The following is a 27,669-nucleotide window of genomic DNA, read 5'->3' as shown; positions in this document are numbered from 1 at the left end:
GATGGAGAGCCCGCCAAATCTGAGACTGCGCCCCGTCCTTCTGTTGAGATTCCATCCCTCAGGCGACGTCAACCTTTTGTTAAGTAATTTTTTGCCGCCAGAGGCGACTGGGTGGTCTTCAAGCACTGGTTCCAGATGAGAGCGTTGCACGCCGCGCTCGACGACGATGCTTTGGCGGTGTTTCTCACCATCCTGCCATCAGAGAGGGCCACGCTACAACAAGCCTTTGATCAAATGGTGGCAATCTACGAACCGCCATCAAACGTTTGCCATAAGTTCGCTGCGAGGAGGAGAGGGGAGGCCGAGACGCCCCTTGCCTTCCATAGTGCACTATTGACGCGAGGAAAGGCTGCCTTCCCAAAGATGGACCACGACGGAGTCGACTCGCTGGTCCTCGAGAGAGTGTTGACGTTGGCAAAGGACCTCAACATCATCCTGCCGGCCATTGACGAAGACGACTTGTCTTCTCTCAAGATTGCAAGATGCATCCAGGCGCACCTGCTCTGCAATGACATAAGGGGTTGGCGGCATGTACCGCGCCTCGTGAGGCACGTGATACACCCGAAGATGTGGAGCCCGTCCAAACCTGCGCTTCGACCCAACGTGGAGGCTGGCGGGGGGACAGCATGGTGCGACGGGATAAACCTCGACGGCAAAAGACCTCTCCTCGTCCTGGGAGCGGGCTCGTCGTGTGCTACATCTACGGCCTGCCGGGACACGTCTGGTCGGGCTGCCGCATGCCGCGACGACGCCTCCCTGGACCACCGCCGTCATCCACCCGACCATCCTCCACTATACTATACCCCGAAGGTGAGCCGCGACACATCACACACTCGGCCCCTGAATCCACCTCACTCATCACGTTTGGTCGGTTTTCATTCCCGTCGTGTGTCGGTGCATGAGTGTTTGGAATTTGCTCGGGCTGACTGGCCGCTCTGACCGGGTCAGTGGTCGGAGTTGGCCCATAGAGTGGTTGCCACGACCGCAGGTTCATCCGCTGTTATCGGATTGATAGAGGGGGTTGAAATCAGAATGCTCGTCGACACTGGTGCATCCGCGACAATCTTTTCCGAGCTGATTTTTTACATTCTGCCCCCTACATGTCATACCCTATGTCCCGTTGGGGTTCCATGCTTTGCATCAAATGGCGGCTCATTGGGCATCATTGGAAAAATAACAGCGGAGGTGTGTATTGGAGATACCAAATTGACAGGACCAGTTCTTGTATCAACATCCCTTGCTGTTCCTTGCTTGCTCAGGACTGACTTCTTGGGGAAGATGCCCCTCAAATTTTTGATCAATGAAGGTTGCCTTGAGTTACCATTGGGCCGTCGAATGGCCTTTTTGCCTTCTCCGACTCGACTGTGTAGGCCAACGCTACTGTACAAGCGCTTGCGAGTAAGACCGTAAAGATTCCCCCCGGCGCGCAAATGTTGATTCCTTAATGATTGCGCAAGCCACTAGACCAGGCGGCGACTGCGGGAGGAATTCTCCTAGGACCCTATTGTATACATGCCCCCTTTCCAAAATTTATATTAAGAGTAATTCTGCCTTTCACAAGCCACACAAGAAGGCCAGTGACGTGCGGTGAGGCGAGGCAGGGGAGGCACAGCCTCACCTGTTATTCTCCAATTAAAATATCTGTTACGAAAAATTCAAAATAAATTGAAAATTAAGATTATTCCACTATATTTGAAGCTTTCGTGACTGCAGGAATCCATACTCTCTGGTTCTTTCGGTAAAGTCACGTATATAGAAAAAGTAATAAAAGAAAACACGACGTTTGGGTCGCAACACAAGCGTCCGTCTTCAGGTGAAAAAATAATCTACTGTTGTGGCTTCATATACTGTAGGCAGGGGAAGGTCGGGGAAGGGGGGGGGGAAGGAGTTTTGTCCAGTCGTGGTCTCGGAGAAAACGATGTCATGTGTGCACACATGACATTGTTTGCTCCGAGGTGCTCTGCAAACCCTCAGGCCACCATCAGAGATTTGTTCATGAAGCCATCCAGATATACAAACACAGGCAAAACTTTAATCGAGAGATGGATTCAGATTGAGCAATCATTGGAAGGATGTGATAAACCGCGCCAAGTTTTAACTGCTATGATTTTCACTCACCCACCCGTGTGTTTTACTAATTTGAGCTCCTTTACTTGCTAATTTATCCAGCTCCACCCTTCCCTGCACGCCACAAACCCTCTCCCCTCTCCCCCGTGAACTCCTACAGGCACGACTCGACAAAACTACTTCCCCCCTCCCCCCCTGTGCCTATTTGAAGCCACAACAGCAGATCATTTTCTCAACGGAAGACGGACGCTTGTGTTGCGACCGAAACGTCGTGTTTTCTTTTATTATTATTTTCTATCTACGTGACTTTTCCGAAAGAACCAGAGAGTATTCTTCCACTAATCTGTGTTATGTCATTTCTGTATGATTCCAATAATTTTGATAGTCAAAATCGCCAAATTTGCGGAGCTCCGCTGCAAATACAGGTAAACGAGAGGTGAGGCAACGACGAGCTCAGCCTCCCCTCTGACTGCGCAACCCCTCAGAAACTGGATGGAGCGTGGGCAATAAGCAAGTGCCTGTTTCTATGTCTCTGTAATGATAGTAATCATACAAAAATTACATTTATAACACAAATCAGTGGAAAATATGTTTTTCGTAACAGCTCTTTTCATTGGCGTATATGACAGGTGAGGCTCTGCTTCCCCTGCCTCCCCTGACCGCACGTCCCCGAAGAAGGCAGCTCGAGATAAGCCATGAAATGTAGTGAAAACCCCGGTGCAAGGGGAGGCCAAATGCCGCCATAAAACATGGACATTAAAACGGGAAGTTTTCTTTTTAACAACGGTAAAAGTTCTAAACAAGAGAGAGAGAGAGTGAGCGCCATGTGTATGACACGCCCACACACATACGCATGACTCATCACCCAGTAGGGAATCAAGGCATTTTCAGAACAAGGGATGCCCCACCTCGGCGTCTGCTTAACGCAAAAATTTGAGCAAGAAGACAATACACCCACACACACATAACGCACATATTGGGACTAATACGATTGCTCCGAAAGTTATCTTTGTGTTTCAGAAAGGGTGGTCACCTAAAGTGGGTGCATTAAATATTACCTGATCGTGAAATGCATTGAAGACCATTGAGTTACGTGGATACGTTCGTTTACAAGTATTTTAGTAATTTATTTTCGTTAATTGTATAACTGTACCAATGAATTCATTGATGCAACTACTTTTGCCTTATTCACATGTCTCTTTATTACTGTTTGTATGAATATTGTCACATTCATTTGTAAGGACTTTTTCCTGTCGCCGTGTATGGTCGCTTTACTCTGAGGAATTAACCGATGGTTCTGTGACCCAGTTTAACAAACGTAACCATTGAAAGTTAAATGTACGGATCAATGATGAGGACATCTCCAGGATTACTGTGTTGACATTCCTAGCAAAAGAGTTCGCATGTTAGAATGTTATTTTTTTTAGATATTAAAGTTGCTTAACACAGAAGAGTCTGAGTGGTGCCTTCCTAAGTTCATGCATAATAATCTTAATTATAATAACTGTTTCCTGCGGTGAGATCTGAATGAGACCTGACATAAAACAAAGACATAATCAGTAAAAGAGAGGCTCTGCCGCTTGTGTCGTGACAAAGAGAGGGGCAGTGGGGGGGGGGGGGGTAGAAGTGGGGGGGGGGAATTGGGGGGCGGTCGTTCAGTCCAAGAGAGGGAGCACAGCACAACGAACTCTGCGACCAGAGTTCGATTTCGGCTCACGGCCAATTTTAGTGGCGAGTAATTGAACCGGTCCCGGGCTACCCCCTAAGTCGACTCGGCCTTAAATGAGTATTCGTTGCGTTGTGTAAACATCAGCACTGGGAAGACAAAGGCGGCCGGGCCTGGTACTGGCCACCCACCCCCTCGTGTGCCTTGCCGACTTTCATAGGTGCTCGTTAACATCACTTGCCCTAACAGTCTGGTAAAGACTACACGGGGAACCTTTGTCCTTGTTCAGTCAAATAAGCGACGCGATTTGGTGGGCAGGTAGGGGGACTGTGATGGGTGGGCAGGGAGGGGGGACTATGGGGGATAGGGAAGGGGGGCCCACGTGTGAACCGTGGGCACCGCATTGGCTGCTGCTCTGTGTCTCGTTATCGCACACACTAATTTTAAATCCCTATCAGCGGGGAGGATGAACGGGAGGGAGGCGGGGGGGTATGGCGGGGTCAAATGTCAGACGCAAGGCGCGTGGTACACGCGGTCAGGGGTTACGAGGCCACGGGTGGTGGGAGAGAGAGACCCTGTTGACCCTGTTGATAATGCAACCCTCGACAACGAAGTCAAACCTAATTAGCATAATTACATACACTTGCATAACTTCATACAATGACACCTTTCTCTCATAATTATCACGATTGTTAATACACCCTAGACAAAGAAGCAGAGCCCAATTGGCATAAATGCATAATTTGAATAACTGCAGTCATTAACATAGTTTTGTTAAATTACACATTGTTACATTTTCATTGAATTTTTTATATTTTTATTTTATTTTTCAAGACCTAACATATGCAACAACCCTCAAACACAGCCATTCGTGGGTTGACTTTGGAGGGGACCCAGACTCTGGTATCCAATGACCAGGAACAGTTCATTTGGGTCCGGAATGCAGGGTTGGACACATCTGTCATTCAGGAGGGCACCGTGCTAGCCCACACATTGCTCGCGCTTCGCGAAGGAAACATCGTTTGGCGGTATGGGGGTCGCGTTGAATACGAAGCAGCAGCAGGTTTCTGATGAAAAGTGGATGGATACGCAGTGTTCCGAAAATTCGTAATTGTCCGAGTCCCAGAGGGGAGAGTTGAGGGCACTTTTGCATGAATTCTCCGATGTGTTTAGCAAGGGAAAAATTGACATCGGCCGCACTACGCTTTTGAGTCACCACATCAATACGGGCGACGCCGCTCCCATCCGGCAGAACCACTACCGACTGAGCACTATGGAAAAATAACACGTATGGTTGGCGGTTGATGAAATGTTGGCCGCCGATATTATCTCGCCATCCGCCAGCCCGTGGGATGCCCCGATTGTTCTTGTTAAAATGCAGGATGGTAATTTGCGCTTCTGTTTTGACTTCCGTAAGCTTAATAAGATCTCTGTGGCTGACGCGTACCCTCTTCCTCGGATGGACGATTCCCTGGATGCTTTAGCAGGATCACATTATTTTTCGACTCTTGACCTCCTATCCGGCTTTTGGCAGTTGCACTTAGATGAATCCTCTAAGTCCAAGACAGCGTTTCGAAAACCACAAAGCTTGTTTGAATTTAATCGGCTTCCAATGGGTCTTCACTCCACTCCAGCTACGTTCCAGTGATTGATGGAACTAGTTCCAGTGGGCCTCCAGTGGGACTCGTGCCTGATATATCTGGATGATGTTATCGTTTTTAGCCGTACGTTTAAACAACATCTGGAATGGTAACGTGCTGTCTTTCTTAAGATGTGTGCAGCAAATCTAAAATTTAAACCGCAGAAGTGTCACCTGCTCCAAAAATCGGTTCGGTATCTTGGCCACAGTCAATAAATCAGGGATAGCGATGGACCTGGACAAAACCACATGTGTTCGTACTTGGCCGACCCCCACGTCGGTGGGGGAGGTGCAGAGTTTCATTGGATTTGCATCCTATTACCGCCATTTTGTCACTGGGTTCGCCACTATCGCCAAACCTCTCCACGCCCTCACGGCAAAGGGTCAAATGTTCCATTGGGGGGAGGAGGACACCACATTTGTTGTGCTCCGGGATGGCTTGGTGAACGCCCCTTCCCTCTGCTACCTCGACTTTTCCTTGCCATTCGTCCCTGATACGGACTCGAACAACACCGGAATTGGCGCTGTTCTGTCTCAAGTCGTAGCATATGACAGCAGAGTGCTGTCTCCAGCCGAACAACGGTACTGTGTCACACGCCGGGAACTTTTGGCTATTGTTTTTTCTGTGCAATAGTATTGCCCCTATCTTTATGGCTGACCATGCAGCGCTATAGTACGTGTTACGAATAGAGCAGCCATCTGGCCAACTTTCACTCTACACTACTATACACTAATATGCACTACAATATACATTACACTATACAATACTATACACTACACTATACACTACTATACACGACAATATACATGACACTATACACTACTAAACACTACAATACACATTATACTATACACTACACATTGGGCTCTACGAGGCTCATCGTTAAGCAATTAGTCATTAACAGGGGTGGTCCAGAGCCCAATGTGTTTGCTTACTGACCAATCCCCTGCTAACGACGGGCTGTTGTAGGTACAGTAAATAATAATGAATGTGTAGGGGCGTGAATGGGCTATGTGTAGCGACTGTGTACACTTACCTGTAGGGGCAGACGCAGTCCAGCAGGAGCAGTCGCAATATCCCTAGCCCCGGAGCAGGAGCGGGCTGTCTCCTGGGATCCCCCGGGACCCCTCTCGATGGGAGGGGGCTGCGGGGTGTTCTGGGATCCCCCGCGACCCCTCCCAATTGGTGGGGGCTGCGGGGTGTGCTAGGATCCCCCGGGACCCCGCCCCTCCATTGAGAGGTGTATAAAAGCCGGACCTCTCCACAGGTTCGGGGCCAGTTGAAGACAGAAGCAAGAAGACCAGCTAGATAGGACCCTGGGACCCCTAGCCCCGCTGCCCTTGTCAGGGCCGGAACTCTGTGTGGCTCAGTGGTGAGACCCTTGGAACCCCTGGCCCGATGTCCTTGTAAGGGCCGGGTCCCCTAGGCACCCATATCCGGAGGACCCAGAGTTGTGGTCCCGTATTGGGGCACGTTAGCCCGGAGGCAGTACCTCCCCAGGCAGTGGTGATAGAAGGGCCGTTGCCCTGATTGTGCCGGGTTGTACTGCCAAGTATTGTGTTAATAAATAGTGTTGCCTCCAAGATCCGTCTCCGACGTCTCCAGAATCCACAACACTACAAATGCATTGATTAACCATGATTATTTGAACATGTGTATATAATGTTGTTAGTATTTTTATGCATTAATATCCATTGTTTAATCTTGATTTGAAGCTTTCATGACTGCAGGAATCCATAGTCTTTGGTTCTTTCGGTAAAAGTCACGTAGGTAGAAAAATAATAGATCACGACGTTTTGATCGCAATCGTCATCAGGTGGGACAACCACAGCAAGAAAAAACTGCTGAAGTGGGTGAGAGATCTGCCATGGCACGAGATTATATAGCACTCGGCAGTAGGGGGGGAGAGAGAAGGGGGGGAGAGGAGGTGGAGCAGAAAGTGGACCCCGCAGCAGCACCCGGGCCACTGGAGTAAAGTGGACCACCGCGGCAGCACTGGAGAGATCGGCTGCAGGGGGGCGGAGAGAGAAGGGGGAGGGGAGGAAGCAGGGCAGAAAGTGGACCCCGCAGCAGCCCCGGGTCACTGGAGTAAAGTGGACCACCGCGGCAGCACTAAGTACAGCTGAGTTGGTCTTGCCCGTGAAAGGAAGTAGGTCTCAGACAGAAATTGGCCAGTTTGTAGGTGGGTGAGTTAATGGTGGAGACGATAGGACGGAGCAGGGTACTTTCTTTGTGGATCTTTGGAAGGCCATAAAATCTGGGTGATCTAGCAGCCGAAGGTTTTAGAGAGCGATGCTTGTTCGAATCGATAAGAGAAGTTGAATTAGTGATGACATTCTAGATTTGAAGCTTTCGTGACTGCAATGATTCATATTCTTAGGTTTTTTCGGTAAAGGTGGTACCGTCGTGGCTGTGACGGTACCACCTGAAGACGGAAACTTGTGTTGCCTCCGAAACGTCGTGATTTTTATTTTATTTTACTTTTTAATGTTTTTTTACCTACGTGCCTTTACCGAAAAAACCTAAGAATATAGTGATGATATTGTTGTTTTTGTAGCTAGGCGGTTGGTGGGATCTCTGTTGATTTTGGTATAGCTGCCATCATTAAGAAGGTTCTGAATTTTGTTGTTGTAAGTGGTTTTATCCATGATGACAGTGGCATTGCCCTTGTCGACTGAGAAGATGACTATGTCATCTCTGTTTTTTTAATTTGGAGAGTTCAAAACGCTCGTCCTTGCTGATGTTGCTAACAGGTTTCTTAGCGTTTTTGAGGATAGCAACGATGTCAGATCTAGCAACGTCTGCTGGGATGTGTCCCAAGCCTTTGAGGGCTACGTCGACCTGGGCAATGATAACATCCACTGGGTGTGTTTAGGGGTGACTGTGAAATCCAACCCTTTAGCTAGTACCGATTTTAGGCTGTTAGAAATTGAGATGTTACTATGATTGATGACAATCTTGTTAACATCTAACTTTTTAGCGTGTGGCTCTGGCTTCTCTTTTGACAGGAGGTTGAATTTAGCAATCAAGTTAACTTTACATTTGGTTGACATCGAAGTAGATTTATCAAAACTGTCATGTTATCTACATGGTCCCAATCAGATGTGGACGTTTTATCTGTTAATTCTAAGTGTGATTGTAAGAGAATCTTGTCTAAATTATCAAGTTCAAATCGGAGCAATCTTATTCTCTATGAGATTAGAGCTAGGCTGGCCCTAAACAAGATCCGTTTAGAGTTAAGAGAAGTGACAGCAGCAGATGTGAGTGTCGCGGCATCTCTACAGAAAGGTGAAAGACTCGATCAGGTGAGCCTTCTTGTCTCCCATTATGTTAAAAGATCCAATAGTTGTGTGGAAACCCTCCCCGTAGAGGCGGTGCAATCTTGATTTTAAGCTTTCGTGACTGCAGGAACCCATACTCTTTGGTTCTTTCGGTAAAGTCACGTAGATAGAAATATAATAGATCACGACGTTTCGATCGCAACACAAGCAATCGTCATCAGGTGGGACAACCACAGCAAGAAAGAGATCTGCGATGGCACGAGATTATATATGCCTCGGCAGTAGGGGGAGAGAGAAGAGGGGGGGAGGAGGCGGGGCAGAAAGTGGACCCCACAGCAGCACCCGGGTCACTGGAGTAAAGTGGACCACCGCGGTAGCACTGGAGAGATTGGCTGCAGGGGGGGAGAGAGAAGGGTGTGAGGAAGCAGGGCAGAAAGTGGACCCCGCAAAGTTATTTTTTGAGTGGAAAAATGGTAACTTTCGATGCTATTGGAACAAATTAAGCCTTTAACGTGTATTTCCGATACTCCATTAACGACCAAATCACTTAACGACCGGTTTCGTGGAACCATTTACCGCCGTTATGAGGGGTTCACCGTACACGCTGTCATTTCACCCATATGTGTGTGTGTGTTGAACTTCTTTCGCACCGTACGTGGCCAACCGACAAACTAAACACAACAATCAGCAGACGTCATTTTATGTCTGTTGAAGGCGAACGATACGGCAATCTATTCCTCTCGACGAGCTGTACACGATACGATAATCTAAGTTTAAAAGTTTTGTTTATGACTACGGCAATTTTGGCAACGACGGGTGCTTGGTAAAGAACGAGAGGATTGATTTCAAGTGGGTCGCGGCGTTTATGTGGGCGGTGGGACGATTTTGACTTTCGTTTATTCGGATCCCCGGGGTCCCACCATAAGGTTCATATAACCGAATGTTATTGTGACAACCGCAACGGTGACAGCTACACTTCTAAAGTGTTCAATGAGACCACTTCACCTTCAAGATAAACATGTTATCGAACAACAATAAATAACACATGAATCGTACCTTTACAACGGCTCCAGTGTGTGGACAAACGTTCTGTTGAAAATTGTTGTTGGTAACTCCCTGCCTTGACCCAACGGTACACAATCTATAGCTGCAAGTAATCGACACAATGGATGTCCCCGCGTTGTTTTGAAACTCATTTCCAGACAGGCTGAAGGCAATGTTCTCCGCCATATAACCGACTATTATGGTGATAAGCGATTTTGAAGAACTCAAATCCATAACATTGGATGTGAATACATTGTCGACCAAATAGAGGTCACGCTGTATGTAATAGGAATTAAAATAGACCGCTTCTCTCCCTGTGTTCGACTCAAAGTTGCTGTTCGTGACTCTGACTGTTGCGCAGTTTTCAAAGTAGATTCCTCCAGCGCTGAAACAAAACGCAGCGATGTAGCTTCAATACGCGACAGTTATTTTTTTCCCCGCAAAACAGCACAATAAATTCAAGGTACATATACATTTCTCGAGTTGATGATTATTGTAATGTCCGATTTTATCGATGAACTTACAGTGCAAATAAACAATTAAACTGAAGTTTACTCAACATCCACCCACTTCACCCACTCACACACCCATCCACCGACTTACTCACCGACCCACCAACTTCCCCACACACGCACCTACCGATCCACTCACTCACACGCGTACCCACCCATCCACTCACCCACCCATCCACTCACTCACCCACCCAACCACTACCCACTCAATCACCCACCTACCACCCACTCAGTCACCCACCCACACATTTACCCACCAACCAACTTCCTCACATGCATCCACCGACCCACTGACCCCTCACTCACCCACCCACCATGCTCACGCTCTCTCATGCGCGGCTCGTGGTAACAGATTTTTCTGTGGTGGTGGTGGTGGTGTTGATAACCACCACCTTCAGAATCTGTATTTTTACTGCAGGAGGAATCCGATGAGCTATAAAGCTCTATTCTAACAGATGTCCAGTTAGGGGCACAGCATCAGAACATTATCACAAATGATAGCAGCTCAACGAAGTGGTTTATCATCATCAAGTGGAAATTTACAGCAGCAGCCAAATAATCGAATTAATCTGAAATATATATTTTTAAAAAGATATACCCCCAATCTCTCCCCTTACTTTTTGGCACTGATCTGTATCTCGTGCATGTTTCACCCAGTCCCATTTTGCCTTTCATCCTCGGGCGCCTTTGGTTAGTAATCATGTTCCTGGGCATGGTCCTTTGTGCCGTACGTGGACCCCCTACGTCTAAACGCCCTCACCGTGCCCTCCACGTGATCCCTCACATTCGTGTAACAGCCGCCAAAACCGGATTTTATCAGGTGACAAGAGAGAAGCATTTTATCGGTACCGTGCACAAAACTCACAATTGATTTAATTTACGTGCAGATACAGAAAAATGGGGATTTGCTTATGCTTCTACTGGTACTCGGGACTATCGAAGTGGCTTATCATCATCATCGATCACATGGAAATTAATAAACTGCAGCCAAAAAATCGAAATAGTCTAAATGCGTGACATTGAATCTAAATGTGGAGGCAAACACGTTCGCTGTCCCTGTCCGAATGACAAGGCAGGGATGGGGTGAGGATTGGTGGTGGTGGTGGCATCAGCTCCCAGCATTGTGGAGCTCCTGGAGTAAGAGAGGAGAGAGTTTGGAAGTCTCGCTCGAGCCTGTACACCATCGGTGTTTCACGACCTATAAGGCTACTTGATTTGTGACTGAAAAAAAGTCCGTTGTATGATTGCATGCCCGCATGAATAGAATGTGCCGGTTGTAGGCTAGAGAGTGCACATGCGCGGCAGGAATATGAGATTACAGTTTGATTTATTTCCCCTAAATTGAATAACCAGCACGGCCAGTGGGGAAACTCTTTTAAATTCATAATGAAAAAAAAATAAGAATAGGCTTTATACCTTTTCTGTCAATAAAACAGGAGTTGTGTTAAGATGTTCAAACACCAAAGAGATACCATCTCATTTCAAGGCATCATCGAGACTGCATTAACCCCACATACCTGTAGAAAAACGTGCAAACAAACGTGATGTGATAATATACGCACTGTCTTTGAAACCGATTGTCCTACACCAGGTTCAAAGACAATACATATGTAATTATCAGAGCATATTTGTTGGTATGTATGTTTTGCCACAAGTGTGCGTGTTTAATGCAGACTCGATGCCGGGAAAAAGCATCTCATTTGGTGTTTGAACATTTTGTAGGGGACTGTACAGAAAAAGTGCTAGAAGGTATATATTGAGATAATTAGAGGCAGGTGGCCAGAAGGTACTGTACTCATTATTCAATTAAGAACACACGTGTTATAGTAGTGTGGGGGGGGGCTATATCCAATAGGGGCGGGGCCGAGTGGGTATATAAGAGTAAGGCGCGCGGTTGGGGCACTTGCTCGGGAACTACCGTAATCGTCGACCAAGGTGGACGACATGGGGATGACTGATCGTGAAACAACTAGGTGGAAACCATCGGGGATGACTGACAGCAGTAGTAATTACAAGAGGAACGGTTGTTACGCTCAGAACTGTAAAATGTTGTATTAGAATTCAAAGGTTCTACTTACACAAAATGTACATCTCCAAAGAGCTTTGTTGCAATCTTAACACCTCCCATTGTATTGACAGAAAGGAAATAAAGCCTATTATTACTTTGTTTCCATACTTTGATAGTATTGGTAAAAACTTTCCCATATATATAGCTGCTCAACCAGACCTATAAATGCTCTGATACTTGCATTGTCTTTGTACTGTACACCTTTGGGTGATGGTCTATGGTCTAACACTGGTGGTGAGACAAAGCCATACGAAGGCTGCTATCTCTGGTGTAGGGGTTTAAATGGATAAGAAACGTTACACAGCGCTACTAAATATTTATGAAATAGAACACAGGTGCTGAGAGAAATTAGAAAGCGAACATGGTTAATTAAGAGCACAGGTGGCAGGACGCCTAAAATCCGGAGAAAAAGGTGGTGAAGGGGTAATTAATGAGGGTGCTGTAGCAAGAGAAAACAGGTGGTGAAGGGATATTGCTTATGCCTAAAAGTTTGCTTTTGTGACTTGGACTTTATGTAAAGGAATGACACAAATGTACACGTTGTCTCATTGAAAATAAGTAAATTTCAAAATATCACTGTCTTAGTCACAAAAGCTTTGTGGGGAATAATAGCCATTTTCTGCACTTTTGAGGCATAAGCAATTAGGAAATAACTCTTACTACCCAGTAACAAAAAAAAGTTACAAAATGTTATTAAAGCACATTCCTGCGGAGGGAGCTGGTAGGAACGTTGGGTTGCTCGGTCAACGGCGGCGTGGTGTATTCCGCAAATATGGCCGACTGAGGGCGGGCACAAGCCGGCGTGACTAGGTTAAACGTTGAGTTTTATAAGGGCACCACGGGGTGACCAGCCCCTCCCCACCCAGCCCCACCCCTCCTACTCCCACCCAGCCACACCCTCCCCCCACCCAGCCCCACCCTCCCCACCCCACCTAGCCCCACCCTCCTCACCCCACCTAGCCCCTCCCTCCCCACCCAGCCCCTCCCTGCATGACGGACACAATAATCCCCTGTGGGCTGGTGTAACCAGGAGGTTCCTACCAGCATGAGTGGATTATTAACTTTGCTTTTGTGTCCTGATCACAAAAGCCAAGTTAATGAGGGTGCTGTAGCAAGAGACACAGGTGATGAAGAGATAATTAGTGAGAGGGTGCTGTAGCAAGAGACACAGGTGATGAAGATATAATTAATGAGGGGGTACTGTAGCAGGAGAACACATACACCTTCCTCTTCTTCTGCACCTCGTCGGAGCTCTTTTATACTGGACAAAAGGTCCTCAAATATCATTAACTTCAATACACCAACTCCACAGAGTACTGGTGGAAACAAGATTGGAGCCTGACGTTCTGCAGCAAGGGACGGGGCCCTGAGTGGTTTTAAGTGGACAATCTGTGAAAAAGAGCTTAAAAGTTAATCAGATTTCTCCGGTGTAAATACAGATTCCGATTATTCTTCTGATTCCGGATATCATGGTGCTGTAGCTGCTGTGTCTGCCGTAGCTGCCGTGTCTGCCGTAGCTCCTGTGTCTTCTGTAGCTGCTGTCTACCGTAGAAGCTGTGTTCGCCGTAGCTACTTTGTTTGCTTTAACGTCTATGTCTGCTGTAGCTGCTCTGTCTGATGTAGCGACTATGTCTGCTGTTGTTGAGTCTGCCGTAACTGCTGTGTCTGCTGCTGAAACCGATGCATCTGCTGTCACTACTTTCTTCCACCTAAATTTGTCTCCGGTATAAATAAATATTCCGATTATGCTGTCTACTGCTGTAGTTGCCTTCTGCTATTCTTGCTCTTGCTTTAGTAGCTGCTGTTATAGTGTTGTAACCACTGTTGCTAGTTGCGGTAGCTGTATCTGCTGCTATTGGTATTGAACACGTTATGATTGTTGGTACTGGGGGCATACGCGTATCGCTGGAGGATAGTTTAACCGGCCACGTCACCAATGCCCACCCAACGTGAGCATCATGGCACCATGGTGGCTAGGATATGTTAACTACCTCGCCTCGTATACAGAAGGGTCATTAGTTCCATACCCACCCTTATGCCTGCTGTATATTTGGAGTTGGCATGTCTCTCTCTGTGGTCGTGTGGATTTTCTCCGGGTCATCCGGTTTTTCCCCTCCACATTTAGAATCAACATCACGCGTTTAGAGAATGTGGCTGCTACTACAAGTTTCCCTGTGATGATGATGATAGCCACTTCGTCGAGCTATCGTTTGTCATAGGTCTCTTCTGAAAAAGAGCTACAAAGCTCAGTAGTTGGCCTTACCTGGTAAAAAAAATCAATTGCTTGCAGTTTTAGTTTATGTGCCACCACAGAACCCAGGGCAAAGACACCCCGGAGCTATTCTTCAACCGGTCAACTGACGGGTTGGGGGAATTCGAACTTGAACGCCAAAGTTCGTGTGCCGTGGAACCGTTGCATTGCATGTTCAGAGGGTAAAACAATATTTTTTGGGGGCGGATAACGGAAAGTAAAAATATATATAGTAGAACCCCTCTTAACGAGCCACCCTGTTAATGACCAATCGCTTAACAAGGGGGCTCCATAGAGCCCAATGTGTTCGCTTACCGACCATTCCACTGTTAACGATGGGCTGTTGTAGGTACGGTAAATTGATTAAGCATGTTTATTTTAATATTATGTGTTTATAATGTCGTTAGTATCTTTATGTATTAATATCCATTGTTTACATATGATAAAGTAGTTTTTAGGGTGAAAAAGGGTAACTTTCGATGCTATCAGTAACGAATTAACCCTTTAATGTGAATTTCCTATACTCACTTAACGACCATACCACTTAACGACCGGTTTCATGGATCTAATTATTGTCGTTAAGAGTGGTTCTACTCTATATCAGTATTGAGCAGATAGATTTCTTTAACGAATTGTGATATATAAAAAAATGCATTGACTTCATAAAATTAAAACCGTGAAGGAAAATAGCACCAGTTTAACACATAGGCTCTCGCGGCCAATCTTATATATAATAAGAGGTTATTTTGGGTTATTCCGCTATTTAAGACCAAAACAAGAGGATTTCTCCACAACCCTGGACGTCGCCTGATGATACTGGTTGTAATTACCAGCGAAACATCACGGTACTCGAATTGTAAATGTGGTGGGTTTACTCTCCAACACTCAACCGGTGTGCTGAACTAGTAACGAATTTGCACGTTTTGTTTACATGACAAAGTCTACTAATTGGCCCTGTCGGTTGGTGGCAGATTTACCAACACATTTACATTTAAGTGTTCTAACCCAAAAAAACTCTTATGGAAAATAGTACCATTTACAAAGGTGTACCTGTTATTTCTGAATGTTGAATCATACACGATCACATTCAGTGAGTTTAAGACCTTCAATCCGTACTCCGCACTGCTTTCGGATACAGTGACATTGCTCAGTGTCAACGCACCGTTTCCATCGATAACGTTCCCATGCTTACCTGAAAACAAAAGCTGATGTTAACATGTAAAAATATGCACCATTGCATGTGATGAGATGAATATATATACATATGGAGATCGGTCGTGTGGCGGTGAGTGCGCTGCACTATGAACCTGGCTACCCGAGGTTGATTCCCCGTTCACGGCCACCAACACCAGTGACGATTATCTGAACCGGTCCTGGGCCTCTCCTAGGTCGACTCAGTCTCAAATGAGTAGCCTGGTTCGGTGTGTAGTAAACATCGCCACTAGGAAGACAAAGGTGGCCGGGTATGGTGCTGACCACCCACCCCCTCGTAGACCACAGTGCCGGTAGCCTTCACAGGTGCTGCTTGATCGCAGCAATTGCCCCCAACAGTCTGTTCAAGGCTATACGGAGGATCTGTATCTTAGTATCTTAGTATATGTGTAGTGGTGATACGCGCTGGGGGTATACGTCGTGTGCCAGCGCGTATGTACGTGTGTGTGTGTGGTGACGCGCGCTGACGGGGAGGAGCAGGCGTCAGCGCGCGGGTGGGGGTAGTGCTGCTGATTGGCTGTGTGCTGGTGACGCGCTGAGAGGGAGTGATCGGGTGGCAGCGCGGTGTGATTGGTCGATGAGTGGAAACACGCGCTGGGCGGAAACGGATCGTAGAGATAGCGCGTGGTGATTGGGTAACTGAGGAGCGGTGCCGACGTTGAGGTCCGCATCCGCTCCGTCTCCCGGGAGGAAGGGATATATAAGGTGATGCACAGAGGAGTAGAGGGCAGAAGTGGAACCATCTAGGAATGAAGACGAAGGTGCAGAGATAGAGCCCGGAGAGGAGAGTAATGGAGAGTAATGGAGAGTAATGGAGAGTAATGTATAGTGTGTAGCCAGAGAGAGAGGAAGGTCTACACGAGCCGAGTAATGTATAGTGTGTAGCCAGAGAGAGAGGAAGGTCTACACGAGCCGAGTAATGTATAGTGTGTAGCCAGAGAGAGAGGAAGGTCTACACGAGCCGAGTAATGCATACGGTGTAGCCAGAGAGAGTGTAAGGTCTACACGAGCCGAGTAATGCATACGGTGTAGCCAGAGAGAGTGTAAGGTCTACACGAGATAGGTACTGAAGAGTGTGTAGCCGGAGATGTAAGGTCTACACGAGACGGGTACTGAAGAGTGTGTAGCCAGATGTGTAAAGTCTACACGAGACGAGTGAAGAGTGTAGCAGAGGCGTAATGTCTACACGAGACGAGTGAAGAGTGTAGCAGAGGCGCAGAGTCTACACGAGACGAGAGAAGAGTGTAGCCGAGGCGCGGAGTCTACACGAGGCACAGAGAGCCAGCAGCACAGAATCTAAGGGAGTCGAGAGAAGTGTGGAGCGGAGAGAAGAGGTCACGAGTTGTACCGTTGTATGGTGACCGTACTGTGAAGAAGAGAGGCCACACGTTGTATCGTTACAAGTCAAGATTTAATAAAAGAAGTGTGTTCCCGTCAAAGGAGTTTCCTGCCGTCATTTCAAATACTTCATATGCACCTTATGGCGGGAGTCCGGGGTCCAATAAGCCCCCGGCTCTTGCGTAAACTGCGCTGCGACGTTATTTTATGTCTGTTGAAGGCGAACGATACGGCAATCTATTTCTCTCGACGAGCTCTATACGCGATGCGCTAATCAAAGTTTCGTTTATAACTACGGCAATTTTAGCAACGACGGGTGCTTGGTGAAGAACGAGAGGATTTATTCCTGGTGGGTCGCGGCGTTTATGTGCGCAGTGGGACGGAGTCGCCAAAAAATAATTAATTAATTACGATTTTGACTTCCGTTTATTCGGGACCCTGGGGTCTCGCAATAAGTTCATTTCAAGTTCAAGTTCATTTATTAGGTATAGCCCTGTGAGCCATTCGGCTCTTGAATCGGGTGCAACCGCAACAAACAAAAAAACAAAAACATGAACAAAAAACATCTTAAAGTGAATATGTGACTGAGTGCAAACAGAAAATCCAAAAAGAGACAGCAAAATATTGCAGAAAAAGCAAGGTTCTATACAGTAACATATAATACAGTAACACATAATGTACCGTATACTTCTATTTTATTTTACACAAGTATGGACCGGCTTCATAAAGTCAAATATATTACCTGAAAACGTTGATGCGGTGATGTCTATCTCAGAACGCTGTCCCCAGGAATGGATCTCCAAACCGTAGCTCTCTGTTCGAGACATGGAGCTCTCCGTGATGAAAATTCGGAGCTCGGGGCCAGTGAAGGTCATACCTTTTGCTGCACGGGAAACCACCACGTGTTCCAGTCTTACCGTTTGCGTCATTGGACATGAAACGGTCAGAAACAGTCCAGTCGAAAGGGAATTGTCTATATAAAACACACATACATGAATTCAACATTAGTATATAACACTTCCACTGCATACATTTGTGGAGTGATTCATTCACAACCGAAAGTACTCACCCGATGTTATGGACACAGCATGCATCATGACATGGATATTCAGGAAGTGAAAAACAAGCCCCTATGATTGGTACTGAACTAGGGCTGAAAGGGGATTGGTTAGAGGCAGGGGAAATTTAAGGGATTGGAGGTCGAAATACAATATGGAAAGATCACGAAAACAGAGGGATTGACAGGGAGAGACGATAAGAATCCGTTCGGAAAGGTGGGAAGGTGATTGGCTGGAGGGAAAGCGAAAGGTCAAGGAACCGTCGGGAAAGGGGCTTGAGGGATATATTAATGTAGAAGCGAAAGAGTTTGGGACGCTTGGAGTGAAGGGAATCTTTGAAGACCATCGAGTCTCGTGCTGGAAGAAAAAGGACTCTTATTATTGAAGACTGCCGTATCGGGTGTCACTTTACATTTATATAAGCGCACTCCAACACTTGTTTGGTAACCGTGACGACCCGCATTTGAACCGTGACGCTGACGCGCAATTCCTTCTCTCCTCTTAACATCAAATGAACCTTATGGTGGGACCGCCGGATCTCGAATAAACGGAAGTTAAAATCGTAATTAATTTTTTTTTGGCGACTCCATCCCACCGCACACATAAGAGCCGTGACTCACCAGAAATAAATCCTCTCGTTCTTCACCAAGCACCCGTCGTTGCCAAAATTGCGTAGTCATGAACAAAACTTTGGAACTTTGATTAGGGGCCGTCCATAAATGACGTCACGCGATTTTGGAAGATTTTTGACCCCCCCCCCTTTTCGTCACACGACGTCACAAAAAGTCAGACCCCCCTCAAATATGACGTCACATAGCTCTGCCCCCCCCCCCCCCCCAAAACAAAAAAACTTGCTTCAAATCGTTTTCAACTATTGGCATCGTAGTGCGTATTTAATGTGGCACTGCACTCTGATGTTACAGGAGAAACATTTATTAAAAAGTCTATTTCATTAAGGAGAACGTGTTGTCTATATTTATTTAAAGTTGCGCATTTTGATGTGACGTCACATTTCTCAACCCCCCCACCCTTGTCACACATCGTCACTAATGTCTGCCCCCCCTTCCCCTATGTGCGTGACGTCATTTATGGACGCCCCCTTATCGCATCGTGTAGAGCTCGTCGAGAGGAATAGATTGCCGTATCGTTCTCCTTCAAAAGACATAAAATGACATCGCAACGCAGTTTATGCGAGAGCCGGGTGCTTATGGGACCCCGGGATCCTGCCATAAGGTTCAAATAATGTCACAGGAGCCTTAACGCCCCCCACCCCATGACCCTAATGGCGCATGGTATTTATGGTTTGTACAATTTTAGTGGTAACCTGGGCGGCCGCTGAGATTGAACCGTGAACCTTTGCAACAAGCGGGCCCGACGCTCTACCACCCGAACCAATTTTTGCAGATGAACGGCCCCCCATTGCTTGACGTGACATATTTATGAATTGGCCGTGTCAGATGGCGGAGGGTTCAGCGACGCACATTATCATGTTTTTACATGAGCTAACCCGATATAAGATAATTATTATTAAACGTATTGGTTATGAGAGACCTACGAACAATATATAAAATAAAAATATATAATTCTGATACGTATGCACTCACCCACGTGAACAAAACGGAGATCCACTTGAGAGTGGAAGATGGCGATGCCGTTGGTGGCATTGAGGACCCGCAGGTGCTGGATCACAGAAACTTGACCTGGTGAAGGGACATCGCGTAAAACGATTCGGAGCCGCGTAGATCACGAGCCAGCGAACTCCATGCACCGTGTGCGCATTTTGTGCAGCCCAACCTTTGTGACAACCCTTCCCTGAACGAGGACCAAACCGCACACTTCGCACGTCATTGGGGGGTTTATTTGCCCATGGCTTCGCTGTGCCGGTTGGTGAGGAGAGGGGTTTGCAGAAGAGATGGGGAGCACAGACGGCGGAGCACAGCTCGGCACGTCAACGAATTTTTCTGCACTGCACTCTGCTGCCTGCCAATGTATACCTCCCACCCGCAACCGACAACACCCACTGTGTTGTGTGTGATGGTCACCGATGTAATCTCACACTATCCAGACTCAATTTTGCTTAGCTTACGAGCACATTTTTTTACTTAAACACTTGATTTGCATTTACTTATTGTGTTTGTGACTTGCTTAGCACCTTTTCTCTACTTTGCACTCCTATCGGATTTGTGAGTATTGTGTTTGTTGTTGTTGTAACGTTCTGACCCCGTGACGCTTTACTCAACATCTGCGAAAAAGAGATTCATAGCTCATCGGATTCCTTTTGCAGTCTAAATAAATATTCTGATTCCAAACCAACAATTTTGGGGGCATTCCCAGGCGAATCAACCGTCATGCAAATACAGTAGCTGCGATTTAGCCAGATTAAGCAGAGAACAAATTTAGTGCAATGGGGTTTTTTGGTATAGTTTTCGGGGATCTCTGCTTGAGAGAGTTGTGGCCACGGGTGGCTCAGAAGAAAGCGGCGCTGAGCTCGCAAGTAAATATCTTCTTGTTTCAACAACTTGTGTTTGACGATCGCCGGACTTATGCAGCCTTTAGACCGGTACTCCTGTGAATGCCGAGCTACACGCACTGTTTTTATTACTGTTGTTGTTCGTCATGAAAAAAATTATATACGTGCAGTATTTTCATTCTTCAAGTTGTTGTATGCAGTGTATAATGTACTGTGTATAATATTTAATACTGAAATCAAGCATATCTACTTGTTTTGTCACGCACACGGTACCGATCGCTGCCTTTGGAGCACCGCTGGATAATGTTGGAAGCTGGATCTTCACGTGCTGGATAATCGATGATCTACTATATACAGTTTTGAAAATGTTACCAGGTAAAACCCATTGAGCTATGTAGCTTTTTCAGAGGCGACCAGGACACAAGTGATGATAGCTCATCACAGCTTATCATTACCATCGTCACGTAGAAATTTATAGCATCAACCAAATAATCGAAATGCGTGGCGTTGATTCTAAATAGTTGAGGAGGGCAAAACCAGAGGAACCCGGATATAATTTACACGTGAACTTCAAATATACAACAGGCGTCAGGGTCAGTGTCAGGATCGAAACCAACGGCCTGCAGATGAGGCGAGAGAGATAACATCTCACCACCGTACAGCGCCATATAATATCTTGCCACTGCTTTAGTATAGTACCACCTTTATATTTTCAAATGGGTGCACTAGTCTCAGAAAGTGTATATGGACGTATTATCTTATAACTGTCCATCATACCATCAAAGGAGGCTTGGCAAGAATCTTCTGGTATTTTCGTCAAGGCCAGTCCATGCCATCGTCCCGTTATTGATGAGAGAACAACGGGTTCCTCCGAAGAACCTCTGATGTGTAATGAACCTGTAATTGTACATTTGTAACCAAACTTAATCACGACAATTGTCACCGATAATTATTTGACGATGCCAAATCGGCAGTAGTGGAAAATAACGAATGCAAAACTCAACACCTTAAACATAATAATCGGTTTTACCCTTTCTGGCAATAAAACAGGATGTGTTAAGATGTCCATACGCCAAATAGAAACCTTTTGCAAGGAACCAAGTCTGCATTAACCACACGTACTTGCAAACAAACATGTTTTTATAATATAATATAGATTGTGTTGATTGGCCTACACCAAAGATAGCCGTTTTTATTTCCTTGTCTCAGAAAAGGTCAAACATATTCTTATTTCTCATTATTTGATACGGGCAAAAAAGATCCCATTATATAGCTGCTCACCCTGAGCTATACATGCTCTGATACGTGCATTGTCTTTGCACTGTTTGCCTTTTGGCGTAATCTGGTCTGACACTGGTGGCGAGACTAGGCCATTTTGTTGAAGGACAAATAGACAGACAAACGGATCGCCGGGCATTCAAAATAGCTTAGCATTTTTGTATGTATATGTTATGTTTTTAAGAGCAGACAAGTTTTGAAATGTATTTTTGTCTGTCTGTCTCTCTGGCTGCACTTGTCTTGCAAAGCTTTTAACTGACAAACTGTTGGGTTTACGTTTCAACAAAGTACACAGATACAACACACCAAGCCACCGAACGAAAATTCACTATTTGTTTTTCCCTCGCTCAAATAAAAACTAATAAAATCACACACTTTATGACAATTTATTATTACGCTGATCTCGGCGCCAAAGCAAGCATCTGCGCATGCGCAGAAACGCTGACTCGCGGTTGCCCCTAGCAACGCACATGAGCTCGCTGAGCGGCGATGGGAGCGTTAAAAAGGCAAACAAATACAGAAGCGCAACACTGAGGTAAATCTTGAACAGTGTGATTTCCTCTTCTCTCTCTCCCCCCACCTCAATGTGTGTAGTTGCTATTGTAATGCTGGTATATCCCGTCATTCGGGTAATTAAGGGAGCAGGCCTGCTGCAGAGTACCAGAAGAAGGGCGTAGCCAGACTTTTAAACAACTTTTATTGCCGCCAGCAGCAACAGCACTGGAGTCGATTTCGATTCGAAATACACAGTCACCAACAAACGAATGAAATATAAACGCTACAAATCCACGCGCTGTGGCGCTAGCAAGAGAAAAGTCACGTGGCTGTGGTGGTCATCGCGCACGCCACGGTGACGAGCGAGCGCTTCAGAAGGTGAACATGAGGGTGCCATGCACGCTGGTACAGCGGGCTTTTCCGGCTCCCCAGCGTTCGAAGAAGACGTGCACATCACCGGCATGTGTGTGGTATGCGTGCTCCAGCCGGAGCTGCGCCTTAAACAGGCTTTTGAACACTGGAAGCACAGAGCAGTCATCAGTGTCACCTTCCAGCATCTTTTTTCTCGTTCTGTACACCGCCATCTTCGCCTGAGGGCGGAGGGAAGGCCCCGTTCGGGGGATAAAAGGGCAGCGTTCTACAGTAAAGAGGTCGTAATTGTGGGTAACACTCGGTGGGTCGGGTCACGTCGTCAGGCTGGGATCTTCAATAGCCTCATGTGTAAGGGGGTTACATAGTGTTACACAGTAGTAGTAGGTTTTTACCCTTTTAAACTGGTACAAAACTGACACCTTTATTCAAGGCATCATGTTTGCAATAACCACAACACAAGTAGTCAAAAAAGCAAACAAAAAGAATCAACTCTGATAATGATAATAATATGCACTGTCCTTGAAGTTGATTGGTCCACACCCGAGACGGCTTTCTTTAGAGCCTAGTCCCCATTGGTGTTGGACCAGATGACACCAGAAGGCGTACAACTCAAACAGTGCAATATCAGAGTATTGAGAGCTCGGGGTAAGCATTTACTCTGAGATCTCTTTTACCAGTGGCAAAATATAGTAGTAGGTTTTTACCCTTTTAAACTGGTACAAAACTGACACCTTTATTCAAGGCATCATGTTTGCAATAACCGCAACACAAGTAGTCAAAAAAGCAAACAAAAATAAGCAACTCTGATAATGATAATAATATGCACTGTCCTTGAAGTTGATTGGTCCACACTCAAGACGGCTTTCTTTAGAGCTTAGTCCCCATTGGTGTTGGACCAGATGACACCAGAAGGCGTACAACTCAAACAGTGCAATATCAGAGTATTGAGAGCTCGGGGTAAGCATTTACTCTATGAGATCTCTTTTACCAGTGGCAAAATATAGTAGTAGGTTTTTACCCTTTTAAACTGGTACAAAACTGACACCTTTATTCAAGGCATCATGTTTGCAATAACCACAACACAACTAGTCAAAAAAGCAAACAGAGTGTTACATAGGGGTAGTTACGTTTACACCAATTATAGAACTGGTCCTGTAAGGGAAGTGTCAAATAAAGACTGGCCTCAACTCACGTAGTGTGTATGTCTTCATTGAAGCACTACATTATGATAGAGTTAGTAGATATTTCTGTAGTCAGTTAGATAGCCTGGCCACGTGACCAGAATGCCCTGCACGAGACTTCCAAAACAAGTCTTCTTTGGTGAGCTGAAGAATGGCAAGCGAGCACAAGGGTGGCCCCAAAAAGCGCTACAAGGACACCCTTAAAGTTTCCTTGAAGAGCTTTGGATTCGACCTGAAAAGCTGGGATCCCCTAGCACAGGACCGACCTGCCTGGAGAAGAAAAGTACATGACGGTGCAGTCCTCTGTGAGAGTAGGAGAAGCTTCTGTGCTATCTTGAAGAGGCAGCAGCGCAAATCTACCAAGGAAGGACTTGTGGCTGCACCTCAGAGCTCTACATCCTCCCTGACCTGTCCAGTGTGCCACAGAGAATTCCGGGCTCGGATTGGCCTGTTCAGCCATCTGCGCACTCATCAAAACCCAACAAAATGACAAACGTGCCATGGTCATCATCAACTATGATGGACGAACAAGAGAGAGAGGGAGAGAGTTAGTAGATACTGGAATAGAGTCAGGAGATACTACTGTAGAGTCAAGAGATACTACTGTAGAGTCAGTAGATACTACTGTAGAGTCGGTAGATACAACTATAGAGTCAGTAGATACTACTATAGAGTCAGTAGATACTACTATAGAGTCAGGAGATACAACTATAGTCAGTAGATACAACTGTATATTTTAGAGATACCACTGTAGTCAGTAGTTACTGTTGTAGAGTCGGTATACACTACTGTAGAGTAGGTAGATACTATAGTAGAATTTGTAGATACTACTATAGAGTTAGTAGACACTACTGTGGAGTCAGTAGATACTACTGTAGAGTCAATCCATACTACTACAGTCAGTAGATTTGACTACAGTCAGTAGCTTCAACTACAGTCAGTAGATTCGACTACAGCAGGGGTCGGCAACCTGCGGCTCCGGAGCCGCATGCGGCTCTTTTGAACCTTGACCGCGGCTCCGGGGCGGATGCTAGCGAGGGGAGGAGGCGCACTGTGACACCTGCTCTGGCGTTGCCGCTGCTGACAGGTCGCCGCTCCGCTCCACACTGCCCGCCCGGTGACAGGCAATAACGTTGCCGTTGCTTTGTCACATGTTTGGAAGAAGTAAAAACCTTCCTGGGCAGCAAAGAGCTCACCTTTGCTGAGCTGGAACAGCCAGAGTGGCTGGAAAAATTACATTTTATGGTAGACATGACAGCACATCTAAACACGCTAAATACAACCCTTCAGGGGAAAGGAGGCACAGCCCTGCACATGCTGGAGGAGGTTTTGGCATTCGAGCGCAAGTTGACAGTGTTTGTCAAAGATTTACAGAGAGGTACACTGTCTCACTTTCCCTCTTTGAGAGAGTTCAAACAAAGTCATGATACGATAAATTTGGAATATTTCAAGTCTGCAATCACCACAATGCAAAGTTCGTTTGGGAAACGATTCTGTGAGTTCAGAGAGGAAAAAACGACATTATCCTTCCCTGTCACTCCCCTGGCGATCAATCCATCCCTATTGAATATGACTGCATTTGCAGGTGTAAGTCAACCTGATCTTGAGATGGAACTGGCCGATATAGCCGACAAAGATATATGGGTGTCCAAGTTCAAATGCTTGACCGCTACTCTTGAGGATGTTGCCCGTCAGAAGGCCATTCTGGCTCAGAATCATAAATGGAGTGATATTGAAAACCTTCCCAAACAGGACAAACTTGTATTCGAAACATGGAATGCCATCCTCAACACTTATATAAACATGAAAAAGTATGCATTTGGAGTCCTGTCGATCTTCGGCTCCACATATGTATGTGAGCAGGTCTTCTCCAACATGAACTATATTAAAAACAAACATCGATCACGCCTCACAGATGACAGCTTGCAAGCCTGTGTGAAAATGAAGGTGACGTCTTACAGCCCTGATGTGCAGACACTGTGCACTGAGGTTCAGGAGCAAAAATCCCATTAACCAGGTAATTTAGCTATTAATTTGCAAAAATATATTTTACATTGTTAAGTGAAAAAGTCCTTTTTTTATTCAGATTGACAGCTGACTGCACGATCCTGTATATAGCAATAAGGTAAGAAACAATATATGCAGTGTTATATTTGTTTTAAATGTTGCAATGGTTTTGCGGCTCCCAGTTTATTTTTTCCTTCGGAAACGGGTCCAAGTGGCTCTTTATGTCTTAAAGGTTGCAGACCCCTGGACTACAGTCAGTAGATTTGACTACAGTCAGTAGATTCGACTACAGTCAGTAGATTTGACCACAGTCAGTAGATACTACTATACCAACATAAAGGGGTAACTGCCCCTTTACCAGAAAACAACCTATGGTGGTGGACTACCAGGCTAACTACACTAATTACACTGGGAGTAGCTACAACTGACAGGACCGCAGCTTGGGTCCAGGTCCACGTGTTGGTGACTCTTCTCGGATGTAGAACATAGATTCTTCAGGGATAACCACAGCACCCGGTCCCTCTCGGGGACCCGGCTTATATCCTCCGTGGTGTGGCTGACTCCGCCCTTAGCCACGACCACCTTCGGGAACCCTCGAGCAGGATCTCGGCCCTGACACGTGACCACCCATAGCCCCTACCTGGGGGCCCTGTGTAGACTTTACCGGGCATGTGTCCTTCGGGGTCAACCAGAGTGCCATGGCCCTTAGTAACCCCATTCCCATGGCCTGCACTCTCACACCCTATCCTATAGGGGTCGGCACTGCACACAGAGCGTTGTGCTATCTTGCACTGCCAGTCAGTGCTCACCGAGCCCCCCAAGGGCTGGTACTGCACCCACATGTACGCGGTGCCCGCAATGTAACTACATCGCACACCGTGCCTCTCTCGGGCCGGCATAACACAACGACATCCGCGATGTCATGACATTACCCCCCTCCCCTCCTTCGTAGGACTCTGCAATCCCAGCTGTTAACTCCCCCTTTAAAACGAACACAGTAACAAAGCAAATAAAGTGAGTAAAAAGTGAGTCAAAGTTGAGTAAAATCCCGATGTGTGCCTCAACAATAACAATCTATATATATAAACGCCTAACTTTATCTGTGATGAACGCTGCATTTCCCGTCATTTTCATGCAGGGGGCGCATAGGTGTGAACGATGGAGGCGCACGGACAGACGTTCGATTACGTTGGAATCAATCTGCAGAACGAGGCGATTCGGTGTTGATTCCCAGAATTGACTTGGCCCCCACCGACATGACTTTGACATTTGTTTTGCAATGAAGACGACAATTTCCCATTATCCCCACATAGGTTATCACTATCAACATGTCGCAGGGACAGATGTTCGATTACGTTGGAAAGTGCACTACTTTATCTATCTTTCTATGATGAATAATATAATAATGAGATACAACTTCTAAACGGAGCATCGGGTGCTTGCGGGAATGCGTCGTTCGTGTGCAAATTTTGTGACTTTCCTGGCCGAAGGCCGCAAATGCTTTTGTGAGGGGGCGCCACAGGCGCCCCCGAACAACTAATGAAAAAATAAATACCCAAGCCCACCTATACAATAGACACACTATCTACAAATGTACAGTAACAAACTCGGAAAAGGGTGGAAGTACAGAACAACAACACGAGAGAAAAAAAATGCAGTAAACGCGAATGCTCGGAACCCCCTCCATTACCAACCTTTCCCACCCTCACCGTGTAACGACACCCGCAAG

The 27,669-nt window shown here is 46.3% G+C and overlaps 1 protein-coding gene across 1 annotated transcript in view; it reads right to left on the bottom strand.

Moving 5' to 3' along the window:
• Nucleotides 1-27,669, bottom strand: part of LOC144733868 (uncharacterized) — a 210,360-nt gene that overhangs the window by 92,910 nt on the left and 89,781 nt on the right. The window contains exons 22-26 of the mRNA XM_078615876.1: nt 21,385-21,504; nt 19,742-19,837; nt 17,822-18,052; nt 15,580-15,721; nt 9,711-10,083 (exon numbers count right to left, since the gene is read on the bottom strand). Of these exons, the coding sequence (XP_078472002.1) occupies nt 9,711-10,083; nt 15,580-15,721; nt 17,822-18,052; nt 19,742-19,837; nt 21,385-21,504 (962 nt within the window). The remainder of the gene's footprint in view (nt 1-9,710; nt 10,084-15,579; nt 15,722-17,821; nt 18,053-19,741; nt 19,838-21,384; nt 21,505-27,669) is intronic.

Source organism: Lampetra planeri, chromosome 48 (assembly GCF_965212315.1).
Source record: "Lampetra planeri chromosome 48, kcLamPlan1.2.h2, whole genome shotgun sequence".
In the NCBI taxonomy this organism is placed as follows: domain Eukaryota; kingdom Metazoa; phylum Chordata; class Hyperoartia; order Petromyzontiformes; family Petromyzontidae; genus Lampetra; species Lampetra planeri.
This window is presented reverse-complemented; position numbering and strand designations above follow the sequence as displayed.